This window comes from Adelges cooleyi, unplaced genomic scaffold (genome assembly GCF_023614345.1).
Source record: "Adelges cooleyi isolate 19-005CV unplaced genomic scaffold, UGA_ACOO_1.1 ACOO_flye_CR_arks_rails_tigmint_CR_PRNA_21, whole genome shotgun sequence".
Taxonomy (NCBI): domain Eukaryota; kingdom Metazoa; phylum Arthropoda; class Insecta; order Hemiptera; family Adelgidae; genus Adelges; species Adelges cooleyi.
In genome coordinates, this window is record NW_026095871.1 from 4,285,543 (window position 1) to 4,305,380 (window position 19,838).

At 29.3% G+C, this 19,838-nt stretch overlaps 4 protein-coding genes across 8 annotated transcripts in view; 3 read left to right on the forward strand and 1 right to left on the reverse strand.

The window, feature by feature from the left end:
* Positions 1–1,273: 1,273 nt before the first annotated feature.
* On the forward strand, positions 1,274–4,911 carry LOC126834675 (glucose-induced degradation protein 4 homolog). Of its 4 annotated transcripts, XM_050566772.1 has the most exons (6): positions 1,275–1,442; positions 1,553–1,765; positions 1,865–2,032; positions 2,113–2,345; positions 2,402–2,500; positions 4,792–4,911. In XM_050566772.1, exons 2-5 carry the CDS (start codon positions 1,619–1,621, stop codon positions 2,463–2,465), a joined length of 612 nt encoding a protein of 203 aa, XP_050422729.1. In that variant the 5' UTR covers positions 1,275–1,442; positions 1,553–1,618; the 3' UTR covers positions 2,466–2,500; positions 4,792–4,911. The 4 variants fall into 4 exon arrangements, with proteins under 4 accessions (XP_050422731.1, XP_050422729.1, XP_050422730.1 ...); XM_050566774.1 differs by lacking the exon at positions 4,792–4,911 and having other exon boundaries at positions 1,274–1,442; positions 1,592–1,765; positions 2,402–2,657; XM_050566773.1 differs by lacking the exon at positions 4,792–4,911 and having other exon boundaries at positions 1,602–1,765; positions 2,402–2,656.
* On the reverse strand, positions 4,792–5,543 carry LOC126834676 (39S ribosomal protein L33, mitochondrial). Its single transcript, XM_050566776.1, has one exon. It carries the CDS (start codon positions 5,403–5,405, stop codon positions 5,184–5,186), a length of 222 nt encoding a protein of 73 aa, XP_050422733.1. The 5' UTR covers positions 5,406–5,543; the 3' UTR covers positions 4,792–5,183.
* On the forward strand, positions 5,097–8,169 carry LOC126834673 (uncharacterized). Its single transcript, XM_050566770.1, has 5 exons — positions 5,097–5,945; positions 6,063–6,184; positions 6,396–6,517; positions 7,094–7,176; positions 7,910–8,169. Exons 1-5 carry the CDS (start codon positions 5,759–5,761, stop codon positions 8,044–8,046), a joined length of 651 nt encoding a protein of 216 aa, XP_050422727.1. The 5' UTR covers positions 5,097–5,758; the 3' UTR covers positions 8,047–8,169.
* Positions 8,170–10,167: 1,998 nt separating this feature from the next.
* Positions 10,168–19,838, forward strand: part of LOC126834496 (thrombospondin type-1 domain-containing protein 4-like) — a 49,071-nt gene continuing 39,400 nt past the window's right edge. For both annotated transcript variants that reach the window (XM_050566453.1, XM_050566454.1), the window contains exons 1-2: positions 10,168–10,395; positions 16,784–16,868. In XM_050566453.1, coding sequence (XP_050422410.1) covers positions 10,373–10,395; positions 16,784–16,868 — 108 coding nt within the window. In that variant the 5' untranslated portion in view covers positions 10,168–10,372. The remainder of the gene's footprint in view (positions 10,396–16,783; positions 16,869–19,838) is intronic.

Genomic DNA, 19,838 nt, shown 5'->3' on the forward strand with positions numbered 1-19,838 from the left:
ATAATCGATTTTTATATTTTTTATGTAGAACCTTTTTTTTGTATACTAGCTTACTTACCTATGTAAATACTTAGCTATGTATATAACTATTTGTATGCTTAACATTGATGTCGATGCAACCCAAAAGATATTATAAGATTTGAAAAAAATTGTATTTTATGATGTTAGTTTAACATGATTGTATTGATTTTGTTCTATGTTCAATAGTCATTACTTTTGGCGATTGAAAACCGTGGTGGGCTATAAGATAGCTCACCACTGTACAACTTATCACTTTCAATCGACAATAAATGTCTTCTACTAAAAAAATGTAATCGAAAAAGTAATATTTTTAGACAGTTTTAATTTTAAAGTTTGAATATGTCTAGCCTCCTTCCTCATGGAAATGCTCCAATGCATGTAATTAATTATGATATAACAATTTGCAGTAGTAACTATATCTCATATAATACATAATTATGGATATTTGAAATTTTTATAGAACCGACAAGGAGCAAGGTCGTTTCGTTTACATGAATTACTCTCGTTAGCCTTAGTTTTTTTAGATTGTACCTAATGACATAACATAGTTTAACCAAAAATGACTGAAAATCCCCTAACTCCTTCAGGTGGTCCCACACCCATTATTATTATGGACCATTAGCAGGCTTAATACAATTTCAGTTTTAGCTTTTAGTAAAACTAGTCTAGCAATCTAGTCTTTCTGACCCTTTGGATTGGCGTTCTCGGTACAGGCTTTTTCTCCTGTAGTTTTTTTTTGCGGGCAAAATTGAACCCACCATATTCAAAAAAGCTATCGTACCCGGCTGTAAGATGCCCTCGTAAATGGCTACCCTCTGTAAGCTGTTATGAACACAGACACCAGACCTTCTGGCTTCTACATCTCCGAAAGTTGTTCGCCTTCTTATGTCTTAAAAGCTGATCGGACTTCTGCAAGACGTCTATTGTTCGTAAGTGAACACTGTCAATATACACATCGAGTATTTCGGATCATTGGCAGACATTTAAGAGAATTCGATCTTTTTTTTAATAGTTTTTTATAATTTACAAATTATATTTTCTGTTTATTTATTATTATGTTGACGTAAAATAAACTGAAGATGCCAACTGGACGTTGGAACTATTGTTGTTGATCTAAACGTCGTTTAGTTTTTCTAAACCACTCTGGCGGTAACAGTGGTTACCTGATTCACGGCGCAGCCTCTGTTGGTACTGGTATTTGGTACTTGGTAGTATCACACACGCATTGACAATCGCTGGGGATCGCGAGCCGCGGCTCAATGTTCATTATCATTTATTATTGTGTTTTCACGGTTAAGCAACTGTGACTCGCGAGTACAATATTTTTTTGTGACCTTATTATGTGTATTTCGTGAATCTTGACCGTTGTTGTTGATTTACATTGTCGTTAAGCTGTTGCCGTATTCTCTTTGTTTTGTTTTGTAAGTGTTTTATTTGATTTTATTTAGTAGTAATACGATGAAGGTTCGTATTGAGCCAACGAATTGCAACCATACCTAATTCTATATTATATATGTTTATAAATCAATAGGTATAAGTTAGATAAGGAAGTGAATTAAAGTTCAATTAGTGTTTCATAGGCGTGAAAAATATAGGTATGCCCGTCAAAGTAGACATAACGCCCAGACCGCCAGCCAATTCGAAACAGTTAGGTGTCACAGGTTCCATATTATACAGTGGATCAAAATTCCAAGGGTTTCAGAGGTCCAAGGGTAACAGTTATGAAGTGGAAGTTGTGTTGCAGGTATGTGTGTTCTCTAAGCGTGAAAACGTAATTTTTTTATTTTTTTACGGGTGTAGTGTAGGTTGATGTTAATAGACTGTTTGGGGTTACATTTTACAGTATGTCGACGAACAAAATGGTTATTTGTGTGGTTATCTAAAAATTAAAGGCTTAACCGAAGAGTTTCCTAATTTGACTACGTATTTTGATGGTGAGATTATAAACAAGAAGTGTCCGTTTTTGACGAGAAAATGGGATGCAGACGAAGAAGTCGACAAAAAGCATTGGGTTAGTAAAAATGCACTTTTGAATAATAAATGGGTTAATCGATGTTATTAATTATGACTAATGGCATGATTTATTTGTAGAACAAATTTACTGCTTTTTGTCAGTATGCCAAAACATTCAACTCTGATGTGTTCGACTATGATGCACTAAAAAATGCTGATCATGTTTTTATGCGCTGGAAGGAGCACTTTTTGGTACCAGATCATAAAATACGTGACATAAGTGGTGCGTCGTTTGCTGGTTTTTATTACATTTGTTTTCAAAAATCGACTTCGTCTATTGAAGGATACTACTATCATCGGAGTTCAGAATGGTATGTTTCGAGTGAGAAACGATTATTAAATATTAATAGCTAAAATATATTACCAGGTATCAAACTCTTTGTCTGACACATGTACCGGAGCATAGTACACAAATCTATGAATTCAGGTGATTTATTGCAAATTATTTGAACAATTAAACAAAACGGTATGTACAATTTACCTTAAAACTATACAATTTTTAAGCTTATTGTGATTATTGAAGCATTTCCCCTTACTGTTATAATTTTATCATTGATAATTAATTGATTATTTTAACCGAATAGTCTAAATATTATGATGTTTCACTACATCCAAACAAGATTATTTTGTGTGTATTTTTTAATGTATTTTTTTAGTTCTGTTGACAAAATTAACTCAACATTCTGAACCAATGTTTAATTATTTAACAAATTCGGTATTTTTATTTCCTATTTATTGTTGAAACAAAAGTTTTCATGATGTAAATAACGTGACATTATAATTCTAAAATAATTATAATAAAACCATTTGTATAGTATTAACTGATGAAAATTGAATTGAATTTAATGTATCCTATTTTAATAGAATATGATAAAATTAATTGTGTTTGAAACATTTCAATAGTTAAAAATAATAATGCTTGTTATTAAAATATTTAACATCTGTTTGGATTATTTTATATTTTCTAAATTAATGTACCATATTCATCATAGTATAGTAAAATATCATTATTCAAACACTTTAGTATTTATGTATTATTAACATTCTACAATTTGTAAACTAATATACGTGACCTTGAAACATAATGTCACCATTATATACATTCATATGTATAAAAAAATATATTGTAAACAAGTACATTATAACACAAATCAGTATTTAAGCAATATTATAATTCGGAATCACTTTTATTAGATTTATACTTATGTATATACGTATATATATAAATAAATATACAATATTTTATATTTTGTAAAACAAATAGTTAAAAAAACAATGTTAAATATTTTCATAGCTATTGTATACTTAACGACTTATTTACAGTTTAACAAACTCTTATATGTATTCATTATTAACTTTAAAATTAAACTCATTTAGACAATGTTTTGTTATTGCATTGGTTAATGCGTTAATTTTTTAATGTTTTATTGCCTTTGTATAAAATTAATTCTAGACCACAGTATGTTATGGTGCTACAAGTACAGCTTAAATATTGTTGTGCGGTATTTAATTGCTTGATTTACTTCTGTTGTGCTCGAATAGAAAATGGATAATGTCAGATTTAATATCAAAGTATAAAATGTGTATTTGTTACTTATTGAATGTTTTTTTTTAATCCTAACAATATGTAAATATAATTTAAACAATAGTAATAATATACTGTTTTTATATTATAACATTGACTGTGATTGCCATGGCCGAGGTAACCAGTAAAATAAGTCATGTGGTTGTTTTTTGTTATGATTATAATTGTACATATTATGTTTTCACCTTTACCAAGTATTTTTTATAAACAATGTTTTGTTAAAAATAAAATTTATACCTTCAATCTTCGTATAGATATTGAAGATAAAAAAAAAATGTTATTGTTGTAATTTATTAACCTTGAAATCTTTTATACTATGCCACTGATTGGGCTATCAAACAATTATGAAAATACGTTTTAATAGTATTAATGATTTCTCATGTATGAGAAATTGAGTTTTGGCTTGTTATTCAAAATAAATTGCTGAAACACAATTTTATATAATACTTTTAAAATAAAACTTTCAACAGAAATTTATAGTTCACTTATAAGTTGTATTATGTTATTTCTTTTGTTACTTAACCGCTAAATAAATTCAATTGATATAACACTATTTGTAAAGAAACATTACTTTTAATAATATATTTTTTTATGGTTTATAAAATATTGATTATTTTTTATTAATTATGTTTACATTTTAACAAAATATCATTAACAAAAATGGATCTATATTCATTCCATTAATAAACAATCATTATGCAGATTTCAATATCTGTAATATTATTTGTTAAAAATTTTTGGATTTCAACTTAACGTTATATTTAAGATTCGAGTTTTTTTGCAAATCAGATATCTTCATGGCTGATTAATTTCATATATTATATCAATGCTTAATAAATAATAAGTAATGGCAAAAATATGTTCCCTAATTTTTTCAGTTTATTAAATATTTTGTTTATATCTGTATAATAGAATCTAACATAACAGATTCTGTGTTCATTAATTACTAAAACCTTTGCCATAATATATTTTATTTGGATATATTTCAATAAAAATTAGATCATCTTGAAATATATGGTTTTTCTCGTATGTCATACTTTATTGAATGATGACTATTAATACACATTTTGCAAAGCACAAAACTATACTAATAGGCATTAAGAACATATCTATAAAACTCATTATATATGAGTAGTATTTTATATATGTTTAATATTATGTTTTTTTTCCAGGTCTAAAAATGCATTGGATGTTAAAAAGAGTGGTTAAACCAAATAAGTTAATTCTTAGAACATTCTGTTCCAAGATTCCCAAGCTTCCAGAAGAGCCCACAACATGTTGTATGTCTGGATGTGCTAACTGTGTTTGGATTGAGTATGCTGAAAAGGTCAAGGAAATATTGTCCGATAGCAATAGTCATAAAACAACTCAAATAATATTAGATAAAATACAAGATCCAAACATGAAGGCGTTTTTATCTATGGAACTCACATCGAAACTTAAATAAAATTTAAAAACAATTATAAAATAGCACTTTCTTATTTAGCTATGTATTTAATTTAATGTACAAAATATAATATAATCACAAATATTCTATCATTTTGATCACATACTAAAACAATATTTAATTTGGTTCGGTAAATCTCTTAACATTCGCACTTCTGATCTTCTTTTTTTCCTTGTAAACTGACATGTGACCAATCCATGGATCAAAGTGAATCAGCTCCAATTTATCAGCTAAACGTTCCCTAAATACATTGTAAGTATGTCCACTCACCATGCTTTCCATCATGACCATGGTGTGTTTGGATTTTACTTTTTTAAGTAGCACATTAGTCAAAAACATTTTCAATTGTTTTCTACCTACTGTTTACTCATTACTACAAAAATAATTTTAAAAAATCGGATTCGAATTGTAATTAGAATTACCGATTAACTATAATAATTAATATTTGAAATATATTTTCTATTATCAAGGTTTAATTTTTATGTGATAATGTTAATTGTTATCACGGCTATAGATAAAGTAGAGTTTAACCACAGAATAGATGAATTACCAATATCCGCTGTTATTTCCAAATGTTGGTTACACTGATTTATGTTTGTCGACCGTTGTTTTGTTTACCGTTTTTAATTTCTTGATAACTCAATTCAATTCAAAAAAGTGTAATATTGAAATGTGAGTTGTGTAATAATTTTATGATTTGTGAATGCATATTGCATTTTAATTTTGTATTTTACATTGTTCATAGTCTTAATATATCATTAAAAATGTTTTCAAATATCACTAACGATTTTCATTTGAATGTAGAATCTTTACCAATCTTGAAGATTGATTTTAGGGAATGTGACAAATTGACAGAACAAACTCGGGAGGAGTATGAAAGTATGTATCGTTTTATGTCCTATTGGTCTACAAACAATTAATAGACATTTATCAATAACAATATTTAATACTTTAGGAATCGTAAATTATTTAATTGACATTTGTTTTTATTTCTAGCAATAAAACACCTATTAAATGAGACAAATAGTAAAATATCTTGTTGCGAAGAGGAATTGTCGAGCATAGAAAAAGAACGTGTTAACCTTATGTCAGAATTGGCTTTACAGATGCAGACTAAAGTAAATAAAAAAATATTGTGCATTAGAAATAATAATGTGATATTTAAACACTGATTTGTTCATTTTGCATGTTTTTGGTGTAGTCACTTTGATATTTCAACATCTTATTATAATTTTTTTTCTTTTGTTTATTTATTCACCAATTACTTATGTATAATTTTATTAAAAATATTGTATCATAATTGTAATAAAAAAAATGATTAACTTTTAGCATGACTTACAAAATAAAGTTGAAAGCTTAAAAAACTCACTTCAATCCATAGAATTTGAAATTAAGAAGTACAGCAAAATGAAGGCAAGCTCGACTGATTTAGATGCTCTTTCACACCTCAAGTAAGTTGTTTAACATATACAATAAATTCTTATTATGTTGAACCTAAATACTTACATGATAGACATGATAATATAATTGACTGGGACAGATAATGTATAATGATGAATCAAATATTGCATATATATGAGAAAGAAAGAGCTAGTTCGGGTAAACTGATAAGGTTAAAACACGTCCAACTTAGCTCTGTTTCTCTCACACATATCTTGGTTACATTATTTGGTAGTCACAATGTGTAGTCTATTTAACAAAATGTCTATGTTCCAGACACTATTAAAAATTGGCATCTATGCTTAAAGTCGTCTTTTTTAAAACTAAAATATAAATTAACAAAATCCAATTACTATTCAAGACATCATTTTTTTTTGTAAGGTCATTATTTACTATAAAAATGGCTGTCTTAAAAAAACATTTGATACATTAAGAATTAAATCTTATACCAATTTATTTTATTTTTTTTTTTTAAATAAAAACATTGAAAAAGGAATGATAAGAATCTACTGTATATTTTATAGCATTTATTTATAACTAATTCAAATAGTTAAGAATGTACTGATATATTAATTTTATTATTTCAGGAAAACATTTGTTACATATAAAAACATGTTGAAGATAATGTTTGACTACTCTAACGGTCCAAATGCGGTTATACAAAAAGGATGTATCCTTTTTTACTTGGAATTAGTTAACAAATGAAATATCAGATTTATGTTATTAAATAATAAATTGTTTTTTGAATAGTAGGTTGGTGGCCCTATTATTGCACTTGTCTAAATGACCCAATCTTAAAACCTTCCAACAAGCTAATGACCATAATTGTTGAAAATAAAAAAAATAAATAGGTAACATTATAAGATATTTTGTCTGGTCATTTAAAAAATAAAACAACAAATTATGTCATTTTTATATTGTATCACCTGGAAAATGCCTAATAAATACAAGTGTAGCTAAATGTGTAAAATTAAAAATAATCTACTCAAACATTGATGACTAGTTCTTCATAAATATATTTGAAGTATTATTTTATATGATATAAGTCAGTCAATGCGAACATTTTGAATAATTGTTTATTGCACTCTAGACAATATTATCGTGGAGGACGAGCGAGAGTGGGTAAGGCTACAATGTGTTGGTGTTCACTGTTGCTGGTTCGACACTTTGTCATAGACACTACGTTTTCTGGTCGAGCAATCGTCCAGTGATAACGAGCCGCCATCCCTCCAGGGATGGACTGGCGACCTTGGAATTTGTTAAGAAACCATCATCTCATGTTGGGCTTTCAAGGCCTGTTTATAAGCTGATGATGATGATGAGACAGTATTATCTAAAATGATGTGGCAAATAATATTTTTATAAATTTCATTACTGATATTTTTCTTTACTTGTGTAATCAGATATGTATAATAAAGCTACCATGAAACTTACCTACTTTGAATTTAATACAGAAGAAAAATCTGCAGATAAAATAACAAGATATTTATGGGACAAAATGTTATTGGTTTCTGAACAAAATTGGAAGTCAATATGTTAGTCAAAAACCTAAAGTAATATTGATTTTTAGTTTATAAGTTAATGCTTCCTAAATATGTAATTTTTAAAGAGACAACTAAATAATTTATAGAAAATATATAAAGAATTATCTCTGAACTTGTTTGTAAATTGTTAAAAAAAATATTAATTATTCTTTAAATATTTCCATTGTTTGTGTTTACTGTCATAATTGTATTATACAATGACTGTTAATTTTTCATTAATTATTTAGTCCAATTTTACATGGATTATATAAGTTACAATGAAACAATTGATATTAGTGTATGAACAATTCATGTATGTAGATGTTTTTGTCTTTGTTCGTTTGTTTTGATTATTTTTGAATAATTTCAATGTTTTTTAAATAAAGATAAAATAATTTGTTAATATTTCGTGGGAGAATTACTGGATAGTAAATCCTCTTTTAATAAAGTTTTCAATGATTAATAGTTAATTGAAGTAATAATTTGTATTTATTTAGGTAGTAATACCAACATAAGTATAGAATTTAGAAACATATATTATTCTATAATTTTTTGGTTAAGCTCAATACATTATTTTAACACAAATTATATGTTTTAAGTTATTTTTTTTTTTAATGAATGATTATTTATTATATTTATAAATAAAAATATGTTAAACTAAAGCTTTTATTATGCAAAACAATACTTTTCTTTAATTTTTAAAATTGTATATACAGTATATGTTCAACTTTCTTTTAATTGTGCAACTAAATAGATTTTTATATTTAAATACGTTTAGAACTCAATATGTATGTATGTACCTATATTTGTTTTTGTAATTCGTTAGTTAGGTTCAAAGCATTATATTTCATCTACCATGGTGACTTGACTGTTTTCTAAATTTTATTTATAATAGAAAACAATTTATTATCAAAAGTTATGTTTTAATAAAAATATATATGTCGATTTTCGGTAATAGTTATTACACTTAAAACTGTGTTCATTGATTTTAAATGTCAATTACCTATTATAAATGTATAATGTACCTATTGTAAAGTTAGTTTAGTATGAGTCGACGAGCAATAAAATAGTTCTTTTGTTATCTTTGAATAGGTATCTAAAATGCCTAATTCAACAACTTTTTTATAGTGTGTCGTTTTAGTAGTTCTGTCAGTCTTATAATTTTCGCGCCTGCACCTTATTTGTGTAACTAAATTTCATTAATAATAACTGCCTAGTTTATTGAAAATAGCTTTGTTATTGTTTTTTATTTTCTTCCAAAAACAATCGTTAATCATACATTATATCTGTCTTAAAATGTGTTAGGATAATATATAGATTACTTTTTTCGCCGAAGACATTATTTTACATACAAGGTTAAATTTTGTCTTTTTAGTATCTCAATTCTCACTTGACATTTAAGTTTAAAAATGTAAGTACTAAAATATATGGCTGTTATTTTGAAACGGAAAAGTTCTTTAATAAATAGAATACAATTCTTTTAAATTTGATGCCGGATTAACACTAATACTATATTTTAATTAATACTATTCTCAATAACATACTAGAAATGTGTTGTATTACGTGTATAGTACTCTCTGCAAAGTCGCATAGGACTCGTAGAGAATATATGTAGGTAGTATAATACGCATGTACCTATTATAATATTATAATTTGTATTGCGGTATTTATACATTTTTTCAGTATCGGCAGGACATAAGATTTTTATGGGCTTAAGGGGAACGGAGAGCGCTATTTATTAAGGGGAAAAGGATAGGCAATATTCGACAAAAATTATTGATCTAATAGCCAAAAATAAAAAATCGGCCTTTTAGCCCCCATAGAGAAAATGTTAAACTATAAAACAAAACAAAAATTATTGATAGACGAAACTTCAGAAAATGACTCCGCGTTTTAGTCTTTATTTGTAAGCGTAATTGACGCTTTCCGTTCCCCTTAATAAAGAATTTCGCCTAAATACGACAAAATATTTTTTCCTTACTGTCTGTCGTGTAGTCATTGAAGTGCACGAGGGGGAAAAATGGACAAGAAGAGTTTAGCTGTTTCGGGGGGCACATCGCGGGGCAGTCGGCAGCGCCGGTTGGGACTCTTCAGTTTTGGTCTTGGCGTCGCACGTGCCGGGCTTTATCATAAAAACAAACACACACATGAATATTACACCGCGAGAAGGACGTGCGCTGTCGTCATGCAGGCATATACGTTGGTCACGTGCAAGTCGTTGATTTTCGAAAACGCTATATTGTTATTATGTAGGTAAATCGGTTTTTGGAGAATTTCACATACGGCTGTTTATTCGTTTGGGGTTTTCGGCATCATGGAATAGTAAATTTGTACCGAGACGACATGGAATGTACTGGACTTTTTTGGTGAGATATTTATAATTATTTAGATTTTCAGTTACCGCCCGTATAAAATTATATTACCTACGTTGAATAATTGCCGTTTTTGAAAATAGGTACGATGCGAAAGAGTTTTTATAAAAACAACGTAATCGTTATTATATTTAAATTAATTTTTATTCTTATAGCGGTATAACCGCTAAAATTGCAAAACAATGAGAAAAATTTGTACTTGGGTAATTTCATACCTAGGTAAAACAATAACAGGAACGATTACAATTTACATAAATATCATCTTTAGTAGGGAACTACCAGTATTAGGTAAAATCTATATTTTTCCATCAGAACGCAGGTTTTTGATATTTTAAAGTTTGAAAGTTAACATAATAATTTACGTAATTCTCTATGTACGTTTGTATAATTCGTCTGAGAATTTCATTACTGAATTTACAAGTAAAAATATAAAAAAAACAACTACGAGTATAATAAAAAATATGTACTCATGTCTTTATAGTACCCACCTTAATTAAAAAATGAATTAGGAACGTACGCAATTTTAGTTCACATAGTAGGTATGTTGCTATAAATTATATTAAAATATATGTCTGTACTCTACGAAAATTATTATAATTACATTTTTTTCTGCTATGTACTCGTTATTTTCACTTTTCACGGAATAAATATATTTAGTTTAGAAACTTCTAATTTTGGTTTGTATAGACTATCCGTCTAATAAATTAGGTATTAGGTAACTGTAACTTAAAAGATACAATAAATATGTAATAACATCGTGTTTGACAAATTTTAACAACTTAAAAACTGCTTGACGGGTTAACTACGGTATAGACCACGGGGCGTATTTGAGATCGAACGATTTTAATTTCACTGTCAAATGGAATTTTTCTACGAGTTTTTAACAATATTATCGTTTTATAATCTCATCCTCGTCCGCGTTATGACGTGTTAATTATCGTTAAATAATAGAAAATCGTTTTATTAGTTTATTCCTGCGTGGCAAAAAATGTACTTTAATTGACCTGTTACGCGCGTGTGCATTTGTACGGTGTAGCTTAATTCGTATGTATTTAACACCTAAACGGATTTCCGCAAAACACGCCTACCTTTTGGATTTTATTGCACACCCATTTTATATTATTATAGTTGTGATTTGTGGTTAGTATAAACATACCAACCGATATCGTTTGTTAACGTCACGGCGACCCTCTACTTGTCTTAAAAAAAATCAAGAAACACGAATGCCGCTAAATTTACCACCCGCCAATATAATAACGGAGAAATGTATGAAATTTTAAAGGGATTTTATAAATTTCGTCAAGTGCTAATTGTTGTGTATTGGTTATTTACTACAGTTTTCCGGTTTGTGTCGCAGTAGCAAAAGTGTTTTAAAAACCGTTTATATTATCTACTATGAAACGCAAGTGTAGTAAAAACCAATAAGAAACAATAATAATCATAAATATTTGATAGAATTTGTTTAAAAAGTACGGCTAACTCCATTTTGAATCGGTTCTGTACGTTATAATTCATTTTTTAGACTATAGTTTAATAATTAATTTAGTTAAAATGATGACGAAGTTTGAGCACATTCAAAATTTCATAACCCTATTTATATTACTGTCTTTGTAAAAACAAATAAATATTTGTAATATAGATTCATTAGTTAGTATGACTTTATTTATCTATGTTATATATCATAGGTAAAAATAAAAGTAATTTTTGCAGTTCTCCTGACAAAAAGAGCAATGCCGTACCCAGGAGGTGTACTAGAGGCGCATGGCCTTTCCCCAAAATTGTTTTTATAATTATTTATGTAGGTGGCCACTGTAATTGACGACTGTTGTAATATATGTCTTTTAAGCCTTAAACAGGGCCCTTTAAAATATATTTCTAGCTACTGTTTATCTACTTATTTCTTTATCTTTAAAAATAAATCGATTTAAGATAATATTAAAATTTGTATTTATTTTTGTTATATTTTTAGGTTTAATTTGCATTAGTTAAACATTTAAGTACTCATATTAGTAAAGTAGGTACAAAAAAAGTAACTATTTAAGTTTGAATTCATACAACGTTGTCATTGTATATTGTTTTTTTTTAATCACACCTCAGGATTATGGTTTTACATTGTAAACCATTATTTTATACTAATATAAAGTAAACCCGAGACTATTTTTTTTACATAAAAATAAACAGTTATTAGTTTTAATATCGTCTAATTTACGTAAAGCCAACCGAACACGAACCATTTTATTCGACGGGATGGACAATAGTAGACAAATAATGGTACAATCGTGTGGAGGAAATATCGCTCTTTTGGGTTGTAAATTACTATTTCATTTATCAGCAATTATAATGATTTGCGAGGCAATCGTTACGCCTGAATCAACCCTTCTGCTTGACTTAACTCTAAACAAATAAACGATAAGTTCTTGACCTGCACCCGACAAGGAACACATAAAGTATGCTTTTCTGTAATCGTAATTTGTCTTGTACTATATTTAATTGTTTGACCTGGTAGTGCGTTTTCACGACAATTAAACTTTTACCAACCGTCGGTCTACACTACAGTCTACTATAGTTTGCGGACTTGGCAAGAATTTTACTGTTAAAATGTAAGTGTTATATTGTCATTAGGTTATGGGAATCTACTATGAAATAAAATAAACAACTATGTGGTCGGGGTGGTCTATACCTATTAATAATTGTTCAATGTTCTGAATGAAAGCGATAAAAATAATTAAAACTTGAACGTATAGTTTTTTTTACATAAACTAGTTAATAGAGGTGTGCCCTATACGCACTAGATTAGAGTTAAGTCAAAATGTTCAGTCCTCTCTCGGTTAACCCTAAAACTGTAACAAAAAAAATGATATTAATGAGGAAAGATGAATTTCTCTAAATTTTTACCATATATAGCGTATAATATGAATAATTTTCTTTGAATGGTTAAAAACTAAAAAGTTATCGTGGGTCCAGACAATAAAAACGGTTTAGAGATTATTATGCATTTTAATGTTGTGTTCGTGTTGTAATTAATCGTGAGATGTAAAACAAGATAGTACGTTTTTGAAGTTAATAATTTGCATTTAAAATACTATGTGCCATGTGTATAAGTGTTAGTCGTATCCCAGCCTAGCGTTAAGGTATCGTGCTCATGACGTTTTGGTTGAAATGTGTGTTTATTAAATATATTATACATGTTTTTGTATAACAGAAGTTAGAAACACTTGATGCAGGTAGCCAATTAAATTTTAGCTGATACATAATATATACACATCAGGTCTGTTATTATTATTTTTAGGAAGAATTAGTGTTTAGAGTGGACATTTTATTGAATCGTTAAGAAATAACAATACAAACGCTTTAACGTGGTCGTTTTGATGAGAAAGTTATTTGACGAGAATCGTCGATGGGAGACATAGATGTGATACGCCTTAAACGAGTTATTATTATTATTAATATCAGTATCGATTATGTTGTGTGCTGACTACAAATTATGATTTGATACGGTAATGCGAAGATGTATTCCGATGGTACAGCGATCAGCCGAGACTTATAATCTGTTTTATTCGGGAAAAAAATCTATTTAGAAAGAGACTGCACCCGGAGCGGCATCAACCGACTGCGGTCCACTGGTAATTTAATAATATAGTTCATACATTATAATGCGGGGGACTCATGTGAATTACAAGCTTATAATTTTTAACCTCTAACGTTTAGGAGTATCACGTTCAAGCATTCTCGTAGGTACCTAATAACAAAATGCACTTGTCCCACGCCCTTGTTGAAACAATATTGTGCGTTATGGTGACTGAATTGAGTATAGTGCTCGCACATCACAGTATAGTCTGCTCTATAAATAATATAGTTATATAGTATTACATGAAGATAAATGACAAAATATAAAACGACGATTGAAAGTGTTATCAGAAGGATAACATAACAGTATCTAGTGTTCAAGTTAAAAGTACTTTTTGTCTAAACATAATATCAATGCATAGTATCTAGTATAACTTACTAAAATGTTAATTTTAATATGGTTTTTAACAGGGGCGTATTTATGGGGGTGGATGAGAGGGCTCCAGCCCCCCCCCCAAAAAAAAATGTTATTACACCCCTGTGGTGTTATGTAGGTCTGTAGGTCTATGGAAAAAAAATAATTGTGCTAATAGAAATAAGATAACTGAGTGTGCATGCGGGCGACGTTTAAATTTCCTATTTGCAGCTTAAATAATTGAAATACTTATCTCCTAATTGATGACTATTACTTAAAATTCCGTTGTTTATGGTAGTATATAAAGATTACACTGTTCGAGTAAATTATTTGCGAGGTAATGTAAGCGAAGTAGATATCTATTGTCAATTCAATGACAGTACTTTAGTTGATTTTAAAGTTAAAAATATGAATTGTATTTGTGATACAAATAGTGGATACCAAAAAGTAGAATCTTAATGATTTAAAACAAAACTTGTAAATGTGTGTTGTTATCGAAAAGAAAATCTGTTTTTTCAATTTTTGAGATTATTACATTAATTGTTTGAGAAACCATTTTTTTAGCTCGATGGCCAACTTTGCCAATAAAATAAAAAGGAAGTCATTTTATTTGATAGCGCCGCAGATATATGTTTTTAGCTTCGACACGGAGCTAAGAAGGTATCTGATAGAAGAACACATCATTGTGTGTACAATGATGTGTTTTTATTTTTTAATTTTTTTTTTGTCGTGACCCACGATATCTTTTGGACCGATTTCTTCGTGCAGGAACTCCATAGTTCAGAAACCTGAAAGATACTTTCACGTTCAACCCTAATAATATCCACCCTAATACTAAAAATGTATTTTAAAGTACATAATTGTTATTAGGTACAATACTTTTATCGATATTTGAATTTTTTATCCGAGAACACTTAACCTCCTTCACTTACTCACTTACGTATACTATTTTCTTACTGCACTGGTTTATATTGTACTTGGTTTAAACCTACTATCCACTTACTCGCATCGAAGCGTTTATTTAAAGGTGATTTTATCATTTTCAGTTATAATATTTCCTGTAGACTTGTGACCTCCCCGTCTCCACTATGCCCGACCCCACTTAACTGTTTTTTTTTTTTTATTATTTACATAGAAACATTAACCGCAAGCGTTTGCTGTAAGAATATATACGTTTAGGATTAGTATTGCAGTAGTTTGTTTAGACAAATTTATAACGCGATAAAAGCCAAATAAACAATTCCCACCAATAGTTTTATTGCGCAAGTTGTTTGACCGGGCTATTATTTACCGGCGGACTAGTAGCGCGGTTAGGTATAATATTCAGAGAAATAACGTGTGGGTGTTAGCGTGAAACGCGGCAAGGGGAGGTACGTCTTCATGTAAGATGTATATTTTTCTTTTGAAACGCCGGTGGCCAAAATCAAAACGGACAGACCGTACTGGTGAAGAGTTTCTCGATCGCGTGTAACCGTGATCATTTCAGCATGGTGTCAGTAGGCGTATTGTCGTTTTATTTATTGACCTTACTCGGTGCTTTGCATACACCGTATCCCTAATGAGATGCACGCAACCAATAATGTGTCAAAACACGAATTATAATTTTTATGGTAATTTTTTTTTGTCCAGCCTTAACGTGTATCTATTTCAATGCGTACACAGGAAAGGGGAAAAACATAACAGCAGTACCAGTGTTAGCAAAAACTAATTAATGACTAAACTCTAAAGTTTTATTTGATTGGCAATGGTCGATTAGCCTATAAATTAAAATTGTGTTGTATAGACATTATTACAGATAGGCCGTGTGTTTTAAAAAAATTATAGGTATGTTATGTGCTTTAGAAAGGTGTACACGCAGTACGTAAGGCCCTAAGGGTTAGGACTTTAATACAGAAATTAAGTCGGTCGATTCTAAGTAGTAACTACCTTGTGCCTAAAACTTCATTTAGGTTTAGTTTATTGGACTAATGTCTTGCTAAAAGTAAATAAAAAATGATTTTGGTAGATAGATTGTGCTAAAGTTCTGAACAAATATAAAGGAGTATTCACTAACAACTAATACACCAATACCCACTAAAAAATTAACAAAATATTACAATTTCTTAATTTTTTTTAAATAAAGTGTCATTCCTCTAATTTATCTTCAAAAGTAGATTATTTATATTCTTATTATAGAAAATTAAATAGCATATTTTTAGCTCTTATCTATGTATACCTTCTTTAGATTTTGGGAGCGCTAATGTTAAAAGGTGATTTATCACATAATGTTGGTAAGCTTAAAATTATATTGTTTAAGCGTGTAATAAATTTGAATATTTAAAAAAACTAAGCTAAAAAAATTACTAATATTTTAGTTCTTAGCTTATGCATTATAATTTGTATTTATTTTTATGTTAACAGGTTGTTAATAGTATCATTTACTGTAACCAAAGCTTATAACTCGGATAGGACGAATGCAAATCAGAAACGTTCTGGAATAATTGCTGTAAGTATTAATACAAGTTTTTTATTCAACATTTTCATTTTGCATAATTATTTTATTTGTTCTCTTTGATCAAAACGAAAACAACCGAAGCTAAAAACAATAGTACAAAAAGTAGAACAGTGTTAACAGACTCGTTTTTATATAAATTGTTCAAAACCATGTCATTAAAATACTTGAAGATGTATTGAAAAACAATTGAAATATTATAAATGAACTTTTTTCATAAGTATTAATTTTCAATAATGCGACGAAAGTATGCTATGTATTTTGTAAAGTCCTATTTGATAAGCTGACCACTGGAGACTGGTAAAATAATATTGTCTTTAAGAATAGGAATTATTAGGTTCTACGGTTTATTAACATGTTAAAGTGTGTATGCGTGTTCGGAGTTTTGTATTGAATAACGCTATCAATTTGATAGTAGGCGGATTTTCTTAATTATTGTACAAGTTATGGCTATCATGACGTGCCTATGCGTACCTGTGCGTTATTAACCAGTACATTTGATAAACAGGAATAAAATATTGTAAACAATAAAACAAATAAGCTATTATCAGCCACCTCTACGGGTGTTTGTGTGTATAATGTTGTGTTGTATGTATTATTACTGTTATATAAATTATAATATTCAACGGTGTATAACGAGAATCAACGTGTGGCCAACAGATTGTCATTCGAGTGATAATTTCATCCAAGAATTGAAACATCTCATTAGAAAGTCATTGCTCTTGGATTGTACCGCCTGGTCATAATTTAATAGGGATGGGTGACCGAACAACATAATACAAATATTATAAGCGGCGACCTTGAATGAGTGAAGTTTATTTAAAACACATTTTCTTCTTTAATGAATGAAGTGTATAGCGGTTTTATGGTATATCTGTTGAAAAGGTAAACTTGCCTAGATTACTATTAAAAAAACGCTGGATTGTATACTTACTCTTTACAGAGGTCAATTTACATTTAAAATAATTATTAAAACGACTAGAAAATTCACTTAATCTTTCATAAATAAAATAAACTCTATGTTGTTTGCCGATTTCTTATTCTTAAGATAATATTTCAGAAAACGGGATATGTAAACGTCAAACAGCAATAAACCTTCTAAGGATATCCAGTGATTTAATGCAGTTTAAACACAGTAGACTTATCTTCAATGTTTACTTTAGTACTTGATAGATTCTAATGAACGTATTCCTATCTGCGCGTCTTGGCCAAAAATCTTGTTTTTTTATACTTAGTGAATGGAGAATGTAACTAATTCAATTTAAATCGTTTATTATTAGACCGACAAATCGAGATCAAATGATTCATATCTCTTAATCTAATTTAACACTTACGTACACCATATTGATTTGTATTCGTGTCTTCTCAGTTTATTTTATAATCAAAGTTTTAAATCAATTAGAATAAAATAAAACCCGTTTTTAAATTGATTTATTATCGTTAAATAAAAAAAAAGTTAATTAAAATTCTACCAAGTAGTGTTCCATTGTAATTGCTTTATATTATAGTATGTATATTTTATTATTATATATTTATATACGAATATACTTCATTTTCCAGTATCCGTGTTTTTCGTTTATAAAATGCATCTTTGATGATGAAAAGGAGGTGAATTTATTTTTTAAACATATTTTATCAGAATTCTTATAGTTAGCATACATGTCTATTATTGAAAATCGTATGCAGATAATATTGAATTGCTTATAGAATCATTTTTTATTATTTTGTCATATATTTCCGTTTGAGTACGTTAGTCGTGTAGCAAATAAAACATTACACGTAGGAACAAATTAAAAAAGACAAGTAATTTCGAATTAGTTTGTCTAACTTAAGAAAGTGTCTAACGACTTCGATAATGTTGGGTACATCCATTTAAATTTTAATAAACTATCACATTTAGTTCGGTAATCACATCGTGGATTTTTTTGTTCCTGTGTGTACAATGCAAATTAATCTTCGCAGTTACTACCGGTTCTTGTCGTGTCAGTTTCAATTTGTTAAGCCGTTTTTGCACATTTATGATAATTTTCAGAGTAATAATAAAATATATGTTCGAATAAAAATAACTTGGAAATAATGACTATTGAGTAGTAGTTTGTCAGAATTTTGTACGTTAAAAGATTATTGTCGTTCAGTGAAATTGATTTCCGTCGCAGTCGATTATCATATTTACATTATATACACACAGCGCTTACACGCTCTTTGCACTTGATATACTCAAGTCACTTGAGCCAAGTGTATTTATTTTGCTACGCAATCCTGTCACTTGTTTGCTGTCGTGCATTATATGAACACAAAATGACAGGAAGGTCTGGCGCTTGTGCTTGCTGGAAGTCATCCGGATGATTTATACCGACTGAAAGCCAATGTAATCACCGTCGGTAGGTCCGGCCAAACGTAGGTACAGTTGCGCGGGGGCCGAGTTTTGCGCTGCGGGCGTGAGTACGTTTTTTTTCTTATATCTTCATCGTCGTTATCGTCTTACTTGTATACCTATAGAAACAATCGTGTGGGTGTCATCGTGATTCTGTCTTGACCCATCGGCCATCTTTGGTTTGGCCGCACGGCACGGTGGGAGGAAATGTACATAAATGACAGGGAGACCGACGACCGTCCTTGGAGGTCGAACAGATCACAAATGTACGCTGACACCGAGCCTGAAGCCTTCAGGGATTTCTACCTGAAATCTTGATTGATAAGGGTCACCCACAATGACGTTGAGTCTCAACAACTTAAACGAATACTCTACGAACCATCCGTAAGCCGTGAGTCGTTAACACCTTAGCGGAACGCCACAAGGAAAATATCTGAAAACAGTAGGTGCTTCTCACTCACTACATCTTTCAAGGAAATCGTATCATTTTTAAAACCAAAAATAGTACACAGATTTCATATTACATAACACCTTTGGTTGTGATCGATCTAAATATTTTATAGTGTCCATTATATTTAAAGAAGAAATTT

Coding starts and splice junctions, on each gene's coding strand:
- LOC126834675 (XM_050566774.1), top strand. CDS start 1,619: ATGCCCGTCAAAGTAGACATAACGCCCAGACCGCCAGCCAATTCGAAA. Junction 2,033..2,112: donor AAGTCGACAAAAAGCATTGG/GTTAGTAAAAAT, acceptor ATTTATTTGTAG/AACAAATTTACTGCTTTTTG. Junction 2,346..2,401: donor TATCATCGGAGTTCAGAATG/GTATGTTTCGAG, acceptor ATATATTACCAG/GTATCAAACTCTTTGTCTGA.
- LOC126834676 (XM_050566776.1), bottom strand. CDS start 5,405: ATGTTTTTGACTAATGTGCTACTTAAAAAAGTAAAATCCAAACACACC.
- LOC126834673 (XM_050566770.1), top strand. CDS start 5,759: ATGATTTGTGAATGCATATTGCATTTTAATTTTGTATTTTACATTGTT. Junction 5,946..6,062: donor AACTCGGGAGGAGTATGAAA/GTATGTATCGTT, acceptor TTTTATTTCTAG/CAATAAAACACCTATTAAAT. Junction 6,518..7,093: donor GATGCTCTTTCACACCTCAA/GTAAGTTGTTTA, acceptor TTATTATTTCAG/GAAAACATTTGTTACATATA.